Here is an 18,764-nt window from a genome sequence, read left to right as displayed (position 1 = left end):
GGTGCTAATAGACTATTCAGTAATAATACTTTATCTAGATTTAAGAAAGAGGAATACAGATGCCTTCTTAGAGGTAACAGTTCCTGAAATATGTTTTGTTGGATAAATGAAGGTGGCGATTCAAAAGGGCAGGAAGGACAAGCTGAAGCAGCACGTGCAAAGCTTGGAGGTATAAGAAAGCTAACGCTCTCCATATCTCTGTATCCGTACATCTATATATCTATTTCTATCTTTATGTAAATATCTCTATCAATCTATCTACTACCTAACTCTAATTTTAATTATTTTTCCCGAGGCATCAAATTCCAGTTTCCTCTGAATTATATGAACAGAATTATAATATAGTAATCTGCAAGTAATTGCCTGAAACATCTACTTTTGCTTTTTTCAAAATTTCTAATTTAGTAATCATATGTATAAGTATCTTCTTTGCATTGTGAATTGTATGAAAGCATCTGTTTCCAAAACAAAACCAATTTTAGACAGTAGTAGGAAATGACATAGGTTTATGTCTTATAAACTTCCTAATTTATAAGACAGAATTCCTAATCTATTTCTTTGAAGAAGAACTTTTGACAAGATCATCAGAAGAAGGATCGTCTACATTTCTGTTGTGGGTATTTCCACGTGCTTAGTAACGTATGCCAATATTGAAAATTCTCAATAGATGTATTAACAGCCCAGCTAGTATTTTGAATTCATGCATTTAATTTCGCATACACTCATATGTTTTCAGCCAAAAAAGAGTTAAGAATAGCAACTTAGATTAAAGTTAATTCACGTGAAGGTAACTAAATTTAAGAAGGACATCTGGAATTCTGTTGGTAGTAATGGACATTTGAAGATCCACATGCTACTAAGAGGCCTACCAGGAATGTTGTTTTTCTCATGACAGGCTAGTTAGGAATTCCTAGAATTCCTATTCACATCAGTTTGCCACTACAGGATTAAGTTTAGTTTGACGGCCATCATAGTAGAAGGCCTTTAGCTTGCTGATTTGCTCTATTTTATCAGGTCTACACAGATATGCTGCGGTTCAATATCAAAGGTGAATCAAGTGAATCATAAGGTTGAATAAACATAACGATTTAGATTCTGTACTCCCATGGTATTTAGTCATGTCTAGACATAGCCCTAGTGTCCCAGAAAAACTAAAATGAGGACAAGGACATTTAAGTTTAATGTAGCTTTATCCCCATGGAAACTAGAAAAGCCAACAATAGAGTAAAAAGAGTATGGATCTAACTAAAAAATTAGATTTAGTGGGATGACTGGTAGATTTGCAAGGTCAGTGGTTAGTGGGATAGTTCTGGTTTGTTTTTTATCATTTTAAACAAGAGTTTTCAGCTAGCCCAATTTCTTCTAAAAAAGAATAATCCAACAAATTATTTATTTTATTACTCTATAAAGCCACTCTGATATGTGTAGGCTAAAGATGATGCAAACATTCTATAGGCATGGATTTTTAGAGTTAAAGAGCGCAGAACCTAATGAGAGAAATAGACAAGTATATTGAGTACACACATATCATAGAAGGCTGCCATATATATATGTTATTGAGTATGTTTCTGTGTTTTCTAAAACTTTTCTTTAATTTTTAATTTTTTATAAACATATGATACATTTTTATCCCCAGGGGCACAGGTCCGTGAATCACCAGGTTTACACACTTCACAGCACTCACCATAGCACATACCCTCCCCAATGTCCATAACCCCACTGCCCTCTCCCAAACCCCCTCCCCACTGCAACCCTCAGTTTGTTTTGTGAGATTAAGGGTCACTTATGGTTTGTCTCATCTGGTTTCATTTATTCTTCTCGTACCCACTTAAGCCCCCATGTTGCATCTCCACTTCCTCATATCAGGGAGATCAGATGATAGTTGTAAAGTTTTGATTTCTCTTTATATAACTAGTATTACACAGACTGTTAACTTAGTAAGACATATATGTTTGCATATGTTATATGAAATAAAACAATGGATAATAAGGTTTAAATGCATATAACTTCTATAACACATAGAAAATTTATTTCAATTGTGATCCTAATGTCCTTGGCTTTAATAATTTCATCTTATATTTTCTAAGATTTTATTTATTTGACAGAGAGAGACAGTGAGAGAGGGAACACAAGCAGGGGGAGTGGGAAAGGGAGAAGCAGGCTCCCCAAGGAGCAGGGAGCCCATTGCGGGTCTTGATCCCAGGACCCTGGGATCATGGCCTGAACCAAGGGAAGGAAGACGCTTAAGGACTGAGCCACCCAGGCACCCCATCACCTTATATTTTGGTATAAGAGTATTCTAACACATTTCTCAGTCTATCAGGTATTACTACTTTAGTACTCCAGCTTCACACTTACAGATAGAAACTTTTTTTCTTTTCTTTTCTTTTTCTTTTTTTTTTTTTTTTCCCCCAAATTGGTAGCATTTCAAGGTAGTGGTTCTTGAAGTGTAGTATAAGGAAGAAGCTTCAGTACCTCTGACTAGGGATAACCCAGTTTCCCTTTTGGGTCCATATGCCATGCTCATTCAAACTGGTTCAGCTGCCTGGGGGGCCAGGTAGATCACGTGGAATGGGCATAATCGGCTGGAAGGATGATCATCTGTGACCCAGGTCTGAAGCAGTTTGACAGCTTGACGACTCAACATCCCATAAGCTAGTTTAATTTGGGCCCAGGGAGGGAGAGCAGTAGATAAACCTGTTGAAATACAAACACTGTGTGTGTGTGTATCTGTGAGTGCATGTGTGTACACGTAGTCTTTCATGGCTTCCTTTTGTAATAATGATATTCGGGCTGCCATTCTGGCAGTTCCAAATATTTTAGTATTTCCAACCATAATTGAGGTCTACATTTCAAAAATGTAGCTGATAGTTCTGTAAGAAGCACATTATAGACTATGGTTATTTGTAAGTAGAAGATATTTGGGGGAATGCAGTGGACAGTTAACTCTAGCAACAACCCTGAGAGCTGCTATAATTTTCTTGGCTTAGTTATGCGTGTGTGGATTTATTTCCTAATTGAACTTGCAATTTGGATTACAGATTTCAGTTAATATCACACCAAAAAATTCTTAGAAACTTGGGGATAGCTTATTTCTGTTTAATGTAAATTATTTGTTAATTGCTTCATAATAGCTTTCCTGAAGAAAATACATTATGTTTAGTCACAAATTTATGGCAGCTTAATCCCCAAATTGAGAGCCTTTAAAGGAGTGACATAGTCCTTAGTTTTCCGTGGACTTTCATTTTTTTTCTTTTTCCTTTTACTAATTCTTTTCTTTTATTCTTATTTGACAAAAAAGAGCACTTAGAGTAATGACTTGTTTACGTACTATTGCTATAATTGTTCTCCACATGTTTATTCAAAATCACTTGTTCTTACGCATCCAAAGAGTGTTTTCATTAAATTATAACTCTTGTATTCATGAGGAATACTTAATTTAATTTCAGCTATGTAAGAAATACTCACTTTATAAAGACTATGAAAATAGTGATACTTTTTTATACATTTGACTCAGTTTTGTGTTCTTTTTCTTTCAGTGAATTTACTGGATTCACGTACTGTCATGGGGGACTTGGGATGGATTGCTTTTCCGAAAAATGGGGTAAGCCTTTATTATATTTTCCCAACAACTTAAGCTACCTGAGTGGACATCATGTTAAATGTCAAAAATGAAAATTAACTGAAAATGTTTTGATTTGCTATTATCCTGGTTATATTGACTAGGAAATAAAGATTAACATGTCAATGACCAGTGTTGATTCAAGCACAATTTATTTTGTATTTTATTCACTACATTAGGGAATGAAGATGATATAAGAAATTCCTTTATATTTTACTGAGATTAAAAGTTTCTTAGGCAATCAAGTAGGTAATCAGAGTTTTCTTTCAGTTCTTAAATTTTTCTTCAGTGAAAACTCTCAGAAAGCTGTTTCATTGGAAGATTTTTATAATCAGCAGTTGTTTTTGCTAGTAATTTATTTTACTGGTATACATTAGAAATAATGTGTTTTAGGTAAAATTAAGTAAAACTACAGTCTTAATACATGGATTAAATTAAAAAGTATTTGATTATCTTCTGTTCAATTAAAAGTATACTATATTATCAGATGGAATATTAATATAAGTAAAATAGTGTGACATAAAATCATTATATTACACAGAAAATAATAACTATTGCATGACTTTTATTAAAAACAATATATTTTGAGAGATTTTTATTTATATATAACTTTAATATTTACCTATTTTATAATTTTCAGACTCAAACTACCTAAATTCATTATAGAACTATATTGTGGCAAGGACAAATAGTATTTTTCAATACTCTATTTTGAGAAAATAATTTAAATGTTTTGAATATTTAAAACTTTATAGTATAGTGTATATAAGTAATGCATTTAGAAAATTATTCACAGAAATAGTAGTTCCTATGACTTCCAAAGTTAATTTTGGGTTATTAAGTAATCTAACATTGTCATAACCCTACTAGTCAAGACTTATTTATTTATTTTTTTTTGCATTTGAGGAACAAAATCAGGTATGTTATTCAGTCCTTTACAGAGTTATTATGGAGGTAAAACAAGTGGTATTAATTATTGTGATTCATAATTTATATGCTTATATCCTAATCTCCTAATTCTTTCATTAAGATGGTATTTTGTTTTGGTTGTTAAAAATTATGCATTTAGAGACATACTCTAAATAAAGTATATTAGCAGGTTGTTAAGCTGTTAAGACATAAGTATAAGCCAAAGGGAAAAAGTATAGTACAAAGCAAATATAGCCAGTGCCAACGTAATGGTGTATATTCTCTCAGTCTCTCTTATACCTTTCCTATATTCTTCCTTCTTCGTTTCGGTTTTCCTCTTCTCACTCCTCATCTCAAATTGTTTTTTTTTTTTCTTTCATCTGTCATGACCCCTCTACAAGTAGATGGCTCGATAATATCTGTGTATGGGAACCTATAGCTATATTTCGTACTCTGAATTTTTTCACATACCAAACTTGATCTGTTATGTAGATATTTTAAATTGTCCTTTCAGGGATGAAGGCTGATAGGTGCGGTTGAAGTTAATTTTTTAAAAGCCTGAGAAAATTTTTCATAGTCCCTTTGAATTGAGTTTTGTGTGTCTCCTCTTTCTATCCAGGAGTTATTCAGAAAAGGTTTGGCAGAGTCCATCTTTGAGGGTAAATCTGATTTGTAGTTGCTTTTGCAGTTTAAATTTTGGGGGAGATTACCCAATTTTGTACATGAATTTTGTATAAAACACAACTATTTCTGTTGTAGCAACATAGTCCCTTTATATCCAGAATGAGCACTTTTCATTCTAACAACTTTATGCTTTCTTTCTCTTTCCAGTATAATTATTAGTATACTATTGATTTTGTTTTTAATTTTTTTAATTTTTAAATTTTCAGTATTTTTTTTTTTTTTTTTTTTTTTGGAGAGCAAGTACGTGGGGAGGGTGGATAGGCAGAGAGGCAGAGGGTGAGAGAGAGAATCTTAAGCAGGCTCCACACTCAGTGCAGTGACTAACACAGGGCTTGATCCCAGAATCCTGAGACCAGGACCTGAGCCAAAATCAAGTAGTCAGGTTGTTAACCCACTGAGCCATGAGGTCCCCCATGTTCAGTTTTTTAAACAATGAGTTTTATCTTCAACATTCTTACAATGTTTTGAGTTATGTTTCTTTGACATAGCTATGCCTGATGTTGATATTAAAAAAAAAAAAAAAAAAAAAAGTTAAAGTAGAGAAACTCAGTGAATGTGCATTCGCCCCAGGATGTACTTGTCCACACTTGTCCAATGTGTAGAGAACATAGATGTTTTATTTTGTGTTATGTCATTCAAATACAAAATAAAGGAAATTTTAAAATTACAGCTTAAAGAAATGAGTGTTCAAAGTGTAATTAATTCTAATAAGAATTAATATATTACTCTATTGTTAGAAGGTTTTACCATTTATGATTAGGTGATACATAGATCAAAAGTGAGGCCATCAGAAATTTTGGAGTAAGGGCCTCTGCAAATAGTCTTCTCCGTATTAGCCATGAGAAAACTGGCAAATATTGTCAGAATCAATTTTTCAGAACTCCAGAAATTAACCAGTTTTGGAGCAATGCAGGATTATTTATGCAAGAAAAATGATGGAATATTGTTAGAACAGCAGCATTAACTTTAGCATTAAAAAAATTAAAGATTAAATTAGGTTAAAATTTTATTATTTATTGGAACTGGATATTGTCTTTTTTCTTTCATTCTTTTACTTTATTTTAATAGCTTTAGCATTTTAGGTTCCTTATGTCCTTTCCTGCCTCTCCAGCTGTGAGGTAGCCTTGGAAAACCAAAAACCGGCTGGCGAGGTAAAAAGCAGCAGGCGAGCAGGCACTGGAGAGGCAGAGTGGGACAGGAGATTCTTCAAAGACTTGAGCCCCTGGAGCTGTCATTATTTGATCTGATAGCTTCCTGGAAGACTGTTCTTGTAAGGCTGTCTGGATTTGATCTAACTCAGAGCTCCCCTAGACTGAAAGCCATTATTAAACTAAGTAAATAAGAATATTCTCCTTTTCAGAATATTTTTCGAATTTCAGGCCTTTGGAATGAATATTTTATTTATTTACCCCATGTCTGCACCTAAGAATTAGGCAAGTATTTAAAAGAAACACTGTTATCCATCCCTTAAAGTCATGCACATGTTCCACACACTTCTTAGAAACAATCACTGCACCTGTGATACTTTTTCTCTGCTTGTCAACTCCTGGGCTTCTTATAACTACCTCATGTTACCATTCTGCAGTGTTTCTACAAGTTGTTTCTGGTTCTGACATAGAAGAGAACTTCTGTAAATATGTATTAAAATGATAACCTACTTTACTGTTTTAAAATTAATAAAATGGAGCACAAATTCCTGAGATACAGTTTTACATCAAGATTTAAATAGTGGGACTGAGAGTAGAACTTGGCCCAGTGTTGGCACTCAGCAAATATTCTTTCTTTGATCTACTGCATTTCTATTCTCCTTATACCAAGAGATCCAACCGTTTTGGTTTTTTTTTGTTTATTTGATTTGTTTTTGCTTATTTTTCCATATAATTATATCCATTTGAATTCCTTGTCAGCATTAAAGATTGAGATATTCCAAATAAAATCTGAATTTCCAGCTTCTCTGTTTAGTTGGAAGTTTCAGAACCGGAATTAGCAGCCTTCTATAGCCTCAACAGCCCAAAGCTGAATAAAGGTTGCTATTTTGTGAGAGTCAGCAAATTATTTAAGTTGCTAGTCCGTAACGTTAGCAGTATTTTAGAGTCATTTAATACTGTACAATCATTGGAGCACCTGGGTAGCTCAGGATTTAAGTGACCGACTCTTGATTTCAGTTCAGGTGCTGACGTCAGGGTCCAGATATCTAGCGGAGTGGGGCTCAGGGCTCAGAGAGCAGAGTCTGTTTGTCCTTCCCCCCCCCCCCCCCCCGACTTGTGTGCCTGCACACGTGTGTGTAGTCTCTCTCTCTATATCAAATAATAAATAAATTATATCTTTAAGAACTGTAGTCATCAGGATTTTCTTTTGTTTCAGGAGGGTCTTTAAAAAAAATCTCTGATTATTACATGCTGAGATAATTTCTTCTAGATAGATTTTGTTTGAGTACTTCCCCTTCATCAGGAAACGTCATTCGAATCAGGGTTTCAGCATGTGCTCTTTAGCCACAGTATGTGAAAGAGACCGTATGTGTATGTGTTATGTGCATGCCCGTCACACACACATACTTCGTGCTAGTAACTTAAGCTCTCCTTCCCTTTTTCAATCTGGACATATCTAGAAGTACTATGTTACAGCAAGGTTTGCTATTTATGCAAATTTCCTGCATGCATTCATTCAACAGGACTTGGAACTTAGTATGTGTCAGTGAGTTTTCTAGGCACAGTGAATATGGCACAGAAGAAAACAAAAGTCCCTGACATTGGAGTTTGAGGCAGCATTATTATTTTTAGAATGAGTAATCAAAGTGTGTTAGAACAATGTGGTAGATGAAATGCTTTCTAGTCCTATCTTTTCTTTCTATAGATGTATAAAAGTGGCAGAGAGGTGACAGTATTTGCTCAAGGTCTCTCTGGTAATTTGTGCCACACTGGGAAGACCACATGTATTGTATTTGGCACATCTGGTATCAGATCACTGTTTCTAATTGTCTTCCTGTGCAAAATACTTCAAGTACATAAATTCATTTAACACTAACAATGACAATGCAAAAAAAGATACTTGGTATTATTCTTATAGATGAGGAAAAGGAGGCTCAGTAAGGGTAAGTGAATTGCCCAAGGTTAGGCAGCTGTAAAAGACTGATTCTATTTCAAGCCCCGCTCTTCCAGGAGACTGATTATTTTAAACCAGAGGCGAAGTCCTCCAAACACTTAGGTCTCCAGAGACATGACTGGGTTCTGGATGGTGCCCAGATTCCTAGTTTATATAAAAGAGGAATTGATGCTGAAAAGGAAATTCACCTGAAAAAAGTTTTAAATGAGCCAGAGTGGGTTGCATTCCATTCATTGCCAGATCATTAGTATTTGAAAAAAATGTATATATAGCACATAGGTGCTCAAAATTATGTTGTGTTTGTTATATTGTGTGTATATAATACACACACATGTAATTATATAGTAGATCATTAAAAGAATGAATTAACTTGACTCCCAGCTGTATCTGTAATTCCTATTGTTTGGGGGACTTCTGTGAATTTTGGCTTTCCTAAGTGCCGGGTGAGGTTGTGTGACTACTATGTCATTTGTCTCACAGTGTTGTTTTTAAGATAAAATAAGATAATGTATTTTAGTGCACCACTTGATCCCTAAACTATCAAAGAAGTAGAGAGGATGTTACTTGATTTAAAAGCTGCTTCCCTATTGCTGTTTCCAGATATATCCAGACAGCAACATTTTGGTAACTAAAAGCGATAACCAGTCACCTATAAGTTTGGCATTTGACTATTGAATGAAGTCAGTAGACTTTAAGAATTTTCATATTTCAACGCCCAGACATGAGACTCAATTCTCCAATCTCATGTTGAATAAATTTAAGGAGAAGGGTTGTAAACTCATTTTTCCCCCAAAACTGGCTTTTAATTGAGAACAGAAACAACAACAACAAAAAATTACAAGCAAAACACAGATTGACTTCTGGCTAATTGATGTAAAATATGCATGGTTACCTTCAATTTTAAATTTTACTGCTTATTTGAGTAATTTCTATTTCCTTCAGAACACCTATCATTAATATTCTATATTGAGGTTCTCAAACCTTTTTGGTTTCAACCTATTAGGAAGACATAATTTAACAGCAATAATGATTCTTTTTTTAAAATTTTTTTCTTTAATTTTTATTTTATTTGATTTATTTATTTGACAGATAGAGATCACAAGTAGGCAGACAGGCAGGCAGAGAGAGAGGAGGAAGCAGGCTCCCTGCTGAGCAGAGAGCCCGATGTGGGGCTTGATCCCGGGACACTGGGATCATGACCTGAAGGCAGAGGCTTAACCCACTGAGCCACGCAGGTACCCCAACAGCAATAATGATTCTTAAGAACGGGGTGAGGGATAATAAAGAGGACCTGAGTTTGTCGATTTTATGATGGACTCTTATCCCTGCAGTTTTTCTTTGGTGTTTTCATAAGATTTTACTTTTAAATTCTTGTAAATTGGGATGCCTGGGTGGCTGAGTGGGTTAAGTGTCTTCCTTCGGCTCAGATCATGATCCTGGGGTCCTGGATTGGAGCCCAGCATTGGTCTCCTTCCTCAGAGGAGAGCCTGCTTCTCCCTCTCCCTCCCACTACTGTGCTCTCACTTTCTCTTTCTGGCAAGTAGATTAAATCTTAAGAATAAAATAAAATACTTGTAATTTTATAACTATTTTAATTAGACTTTATTAGCTTCACTTTCCCATTAAATGGCCTGTATAGAAGCAAATTCCCCATCTAGACTTTAGGAAAAGATAAGCAAAACCTTCAAGAATGTATTTTTCTTTAAAAGTAAAAGCTATGTTGTGTAAATCACTTTTCATTTAAAATGATGAAAATATTTAGAGAATGATGAACAAGCTTCATGGCAATACATTTATCCTAATTTTCTGATTGAATCCTTTGGCTGAATAACAGCAGAACCAATAGACTCTTCTCAGATAACTATCTTCTAGGGGCACCTGGGTGGCTCAGTTAATCATCTGACTCTTGGTTTCAGCAGAGCATGATCTCATGATCACATGATCTCAGGGTTCTGGGATCAAGCCCTGTGTCAGGCTCCAGGCTCAGCAGGGGGTCTGCTTGAGATTCTCTCCCTCCCTCTCTTTCTAATATAAATGAACAAATCTAAAGAATAAAAATAAAATAAAATAAAATAAATATTTTCTCACTTATGGTTTTCTTCTCTCTCCCTTTTTTTTTTCCTTCCCTTAAATATTCAATCTTGTATCCATAGCTTTATCAGCCTATCTGTACACAACCTGAAGATGTATTTTGCTTCCTTTAAATTACATTGAATTTATTTTAGTCATCTTCTGGAGCATTTAATATTGATTAATCTATATACTCTAAGCATAGCTGTAAATAACATTGTTTTCTTAGAAATTTTAACAACTCGTTTTAAGGCTTATTCTTGGGAGAATCAAATTAACGGTCATGATGTTTGTTTAGAGTAGATTGTGCTCTTATGTCTCAGAAATTCCACTATTGCTCTTTTTTTTTTTTTTTTTTTCCATGTGTTGTTCTTACAAAAGATCACAAGATACACCTGCCTCCCTTGCTTTGGTGGAGCCTGCCATTTCCCCACTGAGTTCTCTGTACTTCCTGGAGCACACAATGGGCAAGCCACACAGTCCCCTGGGTCTCACTTCTGAATTGTCCTGCAAGCTCCTCTTTTATGTTCGCTGTCTTTTCTTTCAGTCAAATAAAGTAAGCTTTATTGTGAAATCTTTTCCTATGCAGATCATAGGGGCTATTAGCATCATTTGCAATAATTTATTCAATTGAGAAAGATTTCAGAATATTGACTTAAGTCATATTTGTAATAAAATAGAGACGGAGTAACCAGATCTCTGCCTGGTGGGAGAAATAACAAGCAATAATCTTCCATTCAAGACACTTCAAAACAGGAGTTTGTGGCTTTTCTTGTTTTAGTGTCACTTTGTTCTATTTTCTGATTTCTTTGAGCTAGAGAACCTGTGTACTTACTTTTGAAGTTGAAAATAACTCAGGTTTAGATTACTTAAAATGGACTGTGAATACATTGTTAGTGTGTTACGTGGATTCACTAGAACCTGGAAGAACTTACACTGGATTTTCTATTCTGATACACAGATTTACCAAAAGTGTGTGTGTGTTGGGGGGGGGGGGGGGTTGTGTGTGATTCACTTTCCCCAAAATGAAAAGCAAAGGATGGGAAATATTTGAACAATGATAATCTCTTACATCTTGGTTATAATCAAGGTAAGTTTTGCCAGAATCTTATTTTGGCTTTGCTTTCTGCTGAAGGAGAGGAAAGATAATGACAAGCATTGAGGCCCACACTGAGCATGGAGAGGCTAATAAAGATTAACGTAATGCTGAAGTGGGTAAAAAAGAACACATTAGTGGATATAGAAAAGCACTTTATTTGGACAGTGATAGAAAATAATTCTAAAGGGAATGGATATTATACTATATAATGCAAATGCCAGTATAATGAAGAACAATCCTGTTCCAAAGTAGCTTTGTATTCATTAGTTTTTACAAAAACAAAAAGAACACCCAACCCGTAAGGTAATTAAGATAAATAATTTAAAGAATTCAAGATAGTCATTAAGCATACACTGAAGTTTAGAAGAAGCACAATTTTGCATTTAGATTTCCCACATGCAAACTTAGCAATTATGAAGAAAGTTCTTTAAAATGTCCAGCTCTGCCTTGGCATACGAGACAAATGTTGTATTTAGTCTTTGATATATGCAATTATATTGCATGAACTAGCAATAGTCACAGTAAATTCTTACAAAGTGGGGTCGAGATATGTTTGTATTATTTATCAGGTATCACTTTATTTGTTCAAAGTCACTGTAGAATATTGTAAATATTTTCTTCTTTAGAAGCTCTCAAAACACATTCCCACATTGTAAGGGACATTCACAAATATACACTGGAGAATGACCTTATCCATGAAATCCTTTTGTTTTTTTTGTTTGTTTGTTTGTTTGTTTTTAAAGATTTTATTTATTTACTTGACAGACAGAGATCACAAGTAGGCAGAGAGGCAGGCAGAGAGAGAGGAAGGGAAGCAGGCTTCCTGCTGAGCAGAGAGCCCGATGTGGGGCTCCATCCCAGGACCTTGGGATCATGACCTGAGCCAAAAGCAGAGGCTTTAACCCACTGAGCCACCCAGGTGCCCCTGAAATCCTTTTGTTAATCCTTCCGCCTTCACCTGCCTGTAATCCCCTAGGTAAAGGCTTCATCCTTCAGACCATAGTTTAAGTTCTACTTCTGCAGGCAAGTATGGCTCCACAACTAATTCTTTTCCTCCCTGTTTACAAATTCGTGCTGTGAAATTTTTCTTCCCTCCATCTCAACCTCTGTCTCTTTTGCCCTCCAGATTGGAGTGTGTATAGCCATGCTAGCCATTCTCAACACCTTGTCTAGTTTTCTGCTGAAATACTTAATTCTTCCCATTCATTCCTTTTTTGATGGATTTTTCCATTGGTCTGTATACCAAGCAGGGAGCATAAATGTGAAGAGTTTCAGATCATTTCTAAAGAGTCATGTACAAGTTCCTGTCACCTTGCCTGTGATGTGAGACACCTGTGCACACACCTGGATCATTTCCAAATATCGTTTCCACCTGTTTCCTACTGGGTCCGCATGGTTCCCTTTTCCTCATTAGGTATATGAGGATTTCTAGGTTTCTGTCCAGATTTTCTTTGCCAAATGTTGTGGTCCATGTAAAATCTGGGCCTAAAATCCTTTTCCTTCAGAAAAAAAAAAAAAAAAAAAAAGTTCTGTTCTCATTGCTATTTGTACCAGTTTCCATAGGTGAATATGATGAATTTTTGTTGTTGTTGTTCCCATCTTCCCACTCATTAATGAAGATGTTAAATAAAACTGGGCCTTGAAGAGGTCCCCAGGGTCCAAACACTAGGTATTTTTCGGAGTAGTTTGATTGCTGTTTATCATCATCTTTTTTTTTTTCCTCCTCTCACCATTCTTCAGCTGTTTTCAATTCATGTGACAGTGCTCCCATGCAAGTCAATTTGAATTAATTTTGCAAGCAAAATGCTTTATGGTTCTGAGTACATAATCTCCCTCTCCCACAGAGAAAAAATATAGTGTAATCATGCAGCATTCCTGTTGATTATTTCCATTAAAGGCAGCAGGGGGAGAGAGAATGCGCAAGACTCCTCTTGTGTTTGAAGTTTTTGAGGCTTTTGCTATTCATTGCCTTATTCTTCCCCTCCCTCTGTTTCTCTCCCTCGCTCTCCCTCTCTCTCTCTCTCTTTTTCCTTCTATGCTGTTCATTGCTTGCACTAATGCAGGAAAGGATGGTCCAGATCGCTCAGCCTGGAATCTCTGTGCTCCGGAGCCTAGCCGCTCGGGTCTTTGTGCTGATACCCCACTACCCTTTCCTCCAAATGAACTAATTTCTCTCTTTTTAACTCCACAAAGGATTCATATAAATTTCTACCTCTCGCGTTTTGTACAAATTGCTTGAACTGCTTCCCCTCCCGCTGTCCGTATAACCTGGCTTACTGTTCATCACATTCTTCAAGACCCAGCTGAAGACACAAGACATGAAACCTTTCATTACCCCCCAGCAGGGTGACCACTTCCTAGGCTGAATCAATAGAGCGCTTATTGTGTATTGAACACACTAAAATTTGGATATTTTAGATTTACCTATTGTTAAGTTTCTCCAGTGTAAAGATCTTTTTGTCTTTACCTCTAGCATGTCCCCTGATGCCTTGGATGTCAATTGATATTCACTGGATCTGTTACTGGTTGATAAATAACTAGGCATCTGAATCTCTAGGAAGTGGTGATTGTTTGGAACCAAAAGACTGCACATATTTGGCTAAAAATAGAATAATGGAAAGCAACATCAAAGGGTTCTAATTCATTCTGTGTCATGCAGCCCTGAGCCAGGATTATTTAATTATGCAATTTATTTTTACCAATAGACTAATATAAACCAAGCACTGAGATTACATTGATAAACAGGACTCAGTTCCTCTCCTATGCAAACAGACAAGTTTGAATGACATCACGTAGAATTGTGAAATATACAACCTGTGCAAACATACACACAACTCTGGGGTCCCTTCACTATTGGGCTCAGTCCAAATGACTAATTTATTTAAATACTGACCTCCTTAGAAGCAGTGTGGTTGACATGGAGACTTTGAAAACAGTTCATCTAGGTGATAAATCTGGCTTCACCCCTTATTACTAATGTGTAGCAAATTGGTTAATCTCTGTATCTCTATTTCCTCATCTATAGATTATGTGTAAGCCTGCCTACTGAACAATATTCTTATAAGGATTAGGATGAGGAAACACTGTAATGGTAGCACGTTGCCTGGCCTTTATCAGTATGTGTGGTTATCTTGGTTTTTGTTTTTATTTTTGTTTTCCCCAGAGATAGTTAGTAACTGATGCACTTATAATGCCATTATGTCTCAATCATTATCTTTACTAAGTATATTTACTTAAAATGTGAAGATGGAAAAATGTGTTTGCTTGTTAAATAAAGCATCAAGATTCTTTATTAATGAAGACTTAAGAGGTTTTACCAGAAGTCACCTGGCCATTTGTGTGGTACACATAGAGAGTTTTCTAAAATATTTTTTTTTCCCATGATGAACAATTCACTTTCCCAAAAACAAAACAGGAATGTGCACTAATTGTAGCAAGAAGTGAAGATTCACAATGAAAGGAGAAAACCATTTATCAAAAGCAGAATGATCATTTTGTAGACTGGTGGGTGCTATGATCTGAATGTTTGTGTCCTCGTCAAAATTCGTGTTGACATCACAGGGCCCCATGTGAGGGTATCAGGAGGTAAGGCCTTTAGGATGTGCTTAGGTCATCAGAATGGAGCCCTCATGAATGGGATTCACGCCCTAATAAAAGATATGCCAGAGAGCTAGCTAGCCCCCTTCTGTTATGTGAGGACACAGTGAGAAGTCCTCATCTGATCATTCCACCACCCAGAACTGTGAGAAATGAATTTCTCCTGTTTATAACCTACCCGCTCTGTGGCTTTTCTGAAATAGCAGTTTGAACAGATTAAGACAGTGGTCTCAAACAAAACTATGAAAGTTTAACACTCTGAAAATTTATAACTCTGAAAAGAGATATATGTATTTTTACTCTAGAGCAGGAGTACAATTTCTACAATACATATGGATTTTATCCAACATTCAGTAATTTTACTGGAGGGGTCTATTTGATTTATTTAAGATTTTAGTGTTATTTTCCCCACCATTCTTGTATTTTGGGCTTCCTTGCAGTGATGGATTACATATCTTTTGGTTCTCATCATTCTTTATATTTAAATTTTAATTGAACTATAGTTGACATATAGTATTAGATTAGTTTCATCTGCACAACATAGTGATTGAACAATTATACGCATTTTGAAATGCTCGCCACAATAAACGTATTACAGTATTATTGACTGTATTCTCTATGCTGTGTGCATCATTCTTTCTGTAACACAAATATCTCTGTAGCTTCTAGGCTACTTTGGCTGGATATTTCTGTCTACATCTAGTTATTATGAGGAGGCATAAAACTAATAGCATCTTATTAGCTCATTGTTTCCTTAGAGCCCAAGAAAATCACCCTTGTGATTGCTGACCTGGTTCTGAAAGTCCCTGTGCTGCATCTAAAGCCAAGTCTCTTCCTGATGAGCAAGTTGCAGATACAGAAATATAAAAACAAAAGAGGAAGCCCGTATTTACTATCGATTAATATTGTTCCTTTATGTGGGATTTCCTTATATTATTTTAACACATCCAGAATGCTGTTTTGACTGTATAGTGCCAGAGGTTGTGGATCTGAGTTTATTCAGAAAATACATTCTAATTCAGCTTTATTTCTTAGTCGTTGCTCTGGAACACAGATAATGGAAATAATGTTCCTTTGCTCCATGAACGTCGAAATTAACCCTTCATTTATTCCATTCTACATTATATACATCAGGACCGAATAGATGCCAAGGATGTTGGAGAAGTGCATTTTATTTTATTTATTTATTTATTTATTTATTTTTAAGATTTTTATTTATTTATTTGACAGGCAGAGATCCACAATTAGTCAGAGAGGCAGGCAGAGAGAGGAGGAAGCAGGCTCCCTGCTGAGCAGAGAGCCTGATGTGGGGCTCGATCCCAGGACCCTGAGATCATGACCTGAGCCAAAGGCAGAAGCTTTAACCCACTGAGCCACCCAGGAGCCCTGGAGAAGTTCATTTTAAATAGAGGTTTGCATATTTGGGCATGCCTGGACTTTTAGTAGATTTTAACATGCAAGCGTGTTGGAATCCAGTGAATCACAAGCTCCGCTGAGATTATAAATTATTCAAGTAATGCAGGATTACTCAGTTTATGTCAGAAATCCTTCCACTCTGCACTATTTTTTTTTAAAGATTTTATTTATTTATTTATTTGACAGAGAGAGAGAGAGATCACAAGTAGGCGGAGAGTCAGGCAGAGAGAGAGAGAGAGAAGCAGGCTCCCGCTGAGCAAAGAGCCCGATGCGGGGCTCGATCCCAGGACCCTGAGATCATGACCTGAGCCGAAGGCAGCGGCTTAATCCACTGAGCCACCCAGGCGCCCCACCACTCTGCACTATTAAAGGCATAACAATAAGTATAATCCTGAAACATGAAGTCATTCCATTAAGTAAGATTCTCTGGTTTATTATTTGCTTTCTTTTGATGCCAGACTGAATAATGAGATTTTTGAAGGTGATTAATAGAAATGATGGTATTTGGTATTTATATCGTCTTATAAATTTGGAGTTAATTATATTCTTAAAATATACAGATTGAGGTTGTTATGATAAAAAATCACATATATAATTTCAGCAGTAATATTAGGAAAATTAATATGGTTCCAAAAAGTGCTATTAGTATGTCATTAATCTAGAAGGTGAAAGACAGCTATCAAGTCATCAGCTATTTGATAGTGCTTTCTAGCTAGCCAGCCATCCTTGGTTTTCATGGTACCATTATTTTTTAGTGCACTGAAGTTCATTCCTGATAGCTACATGTTTATTGTGCTGTTCTTTGAAAGTAGAAATGAGTATGAAGATACAATATCATATACTCAATCAGTAAAATATTGAATTAAAAGAATATTTATGCACTCCACTTCCTCAGATGGAAACTTTAGGACAAGTTGTGTAAAAAATAATGAATGAACCATAGGATTTTATAGTTGGGGTTCTTTGTAGTATTGCAGTGTGGTCAGTGTAAGGGGCTATTTAGCCAGAGTGACTCCATCCGGTTAAACAGTGATTTTGTTGTTTATGCAGTAAAACTTAAAGTGACCTTGCCCCCCCCCCCACCCCACCCCAGGGGAACCTACTTAAAAGCAAGTCTGGGAACCAGTAAAGTAAAATATGGTCAACCAGTCCCAGATAACAGAGCCCAAATAGGAGGGTGGTCAGGTCAGGTAGAGAGAACAGAGGCTGGATGTAGGGATGAGTCGAGCCAGGTAGAGACATCCAATCGGTGGGGGGCGCATACTGTCTCCCTAGCTACCAAGGAGTGTGGGCCCCGCCTTTTGGGTGCCAATTCTGGCCAAGGTGATAGGCTAGTTCAAATAGCTACTATGGGGTGAATTGTTATTCAATTGGTTACCCGTGTGGGACCTAGCATGACTGTGCAGCTTTTTCTGTGTGTTACAATCCCATTGGCCACCTGTGTGTGGCCAGGCTCAACCACAAGACCTTTGCTCTATAAAAGTTAGTCTGTGAGGCAGGGAGGGGTCGTGGCCCTCTCTGTAAGGCGCATCCCCGACCAGCCAGTTTGATGGTTGGTTTGATTCTAGATGCTTGGCGAGAAATAAAGCTTTGCTTGACCTTCGCTTTGTATCAGTCTCATTCCCTTGATCATGGACCCATTATTGGGGGAACTTTCAGTCAGATTTCCAATACACTTTAAAGAGTGTTCTTTAAAAATGAATTCATATTGCCTGAAACTGTGAAAACCACCACCACAAAGGCAATGGCAAGAACAGTACAAAAAACAATAATGATAACAATCTGTAAGTTGTTCCAAACTTTAATTATCTCAGTTTACTCATGTAGTAAAAAATGATTGCTGGCAATTTTTGAGATTCTTTTAATGCCTACATTTTATGCTTTTGTTTTTTTTTAAGATTTTATTTATTTGACAGACAGAGAGAGAGAGAGATCACAAGTAGGCAGAGCAGAAGGCAGAGAGAGAGAGGGAAACAGGCTCCCTGCTGAGCAGAGAGCTGGATGTCGGGCTCTATCCCAGGACCCTGAGATCACGACCTGAGCCAAAAGCAGGGGCTTAACCCACTGAGCCACCCAGGCACCCCGACATTTTATGCTTTTATAGTTCTGACTTTGAGTAAGGGGTAATAATGTGTACAAAGATATTAGCATTATGAATTAGCTCAAAGTTTGAATTTGTGTATATCTAATGAAGAAATCAATTCTATGGTTCTAGGTGGGGTGGGTAAGTCTGAAAACTGAGGTGTGAATTTGTTGAAGTTTGAT

The 18,764-nt window shown here is 36.3% G+C and overlaps 1 protein-coding gene across 5 annotated transcripts in view; it reads left to right on the top strand.

The window, feature by feature from the left end:
• The window catches only part of EPHA5 (EPH receptor A5), a 348,718-nt gene that overhangs the window by 30,145 nt on the left and 299,809 nt on the right, over window positions 1-18,764 (top strand). For all 5 annotated transcript variants that reach the window (XM_059384724.1, XM_059384717.1, XM_059384701.1 and 2 more), the window contains exon 2: window positions 3,540-3,604. In XM_059384724.1, coding sequence (XP_059240707.1) covers window positions 3,540-3,604 — 65 coding nt within the window. The remainder of the gene's footprint in view (window positions 1-3,539; window positions 3,605-18,764) is intronic.

Source organism: Mustela nigripes, chromosome 1, assembly GCF_022355385.1.
Source record: "Mustela nigripes isolate SB6536 chromosome 1, MUSNIG.SB6536, whole genome shotgun sequence".
Taxonomy (NCBI): Eukaryota; Metazoa; Chordata; class Mammalia; order Carnivora; family Mustelidae; genus Mustela; species Mustela nigripes.
Note: the sequence above shows the minus strand (reverse complement) of the source record. Positions and strands in the feature narration are given on the sequence as shown.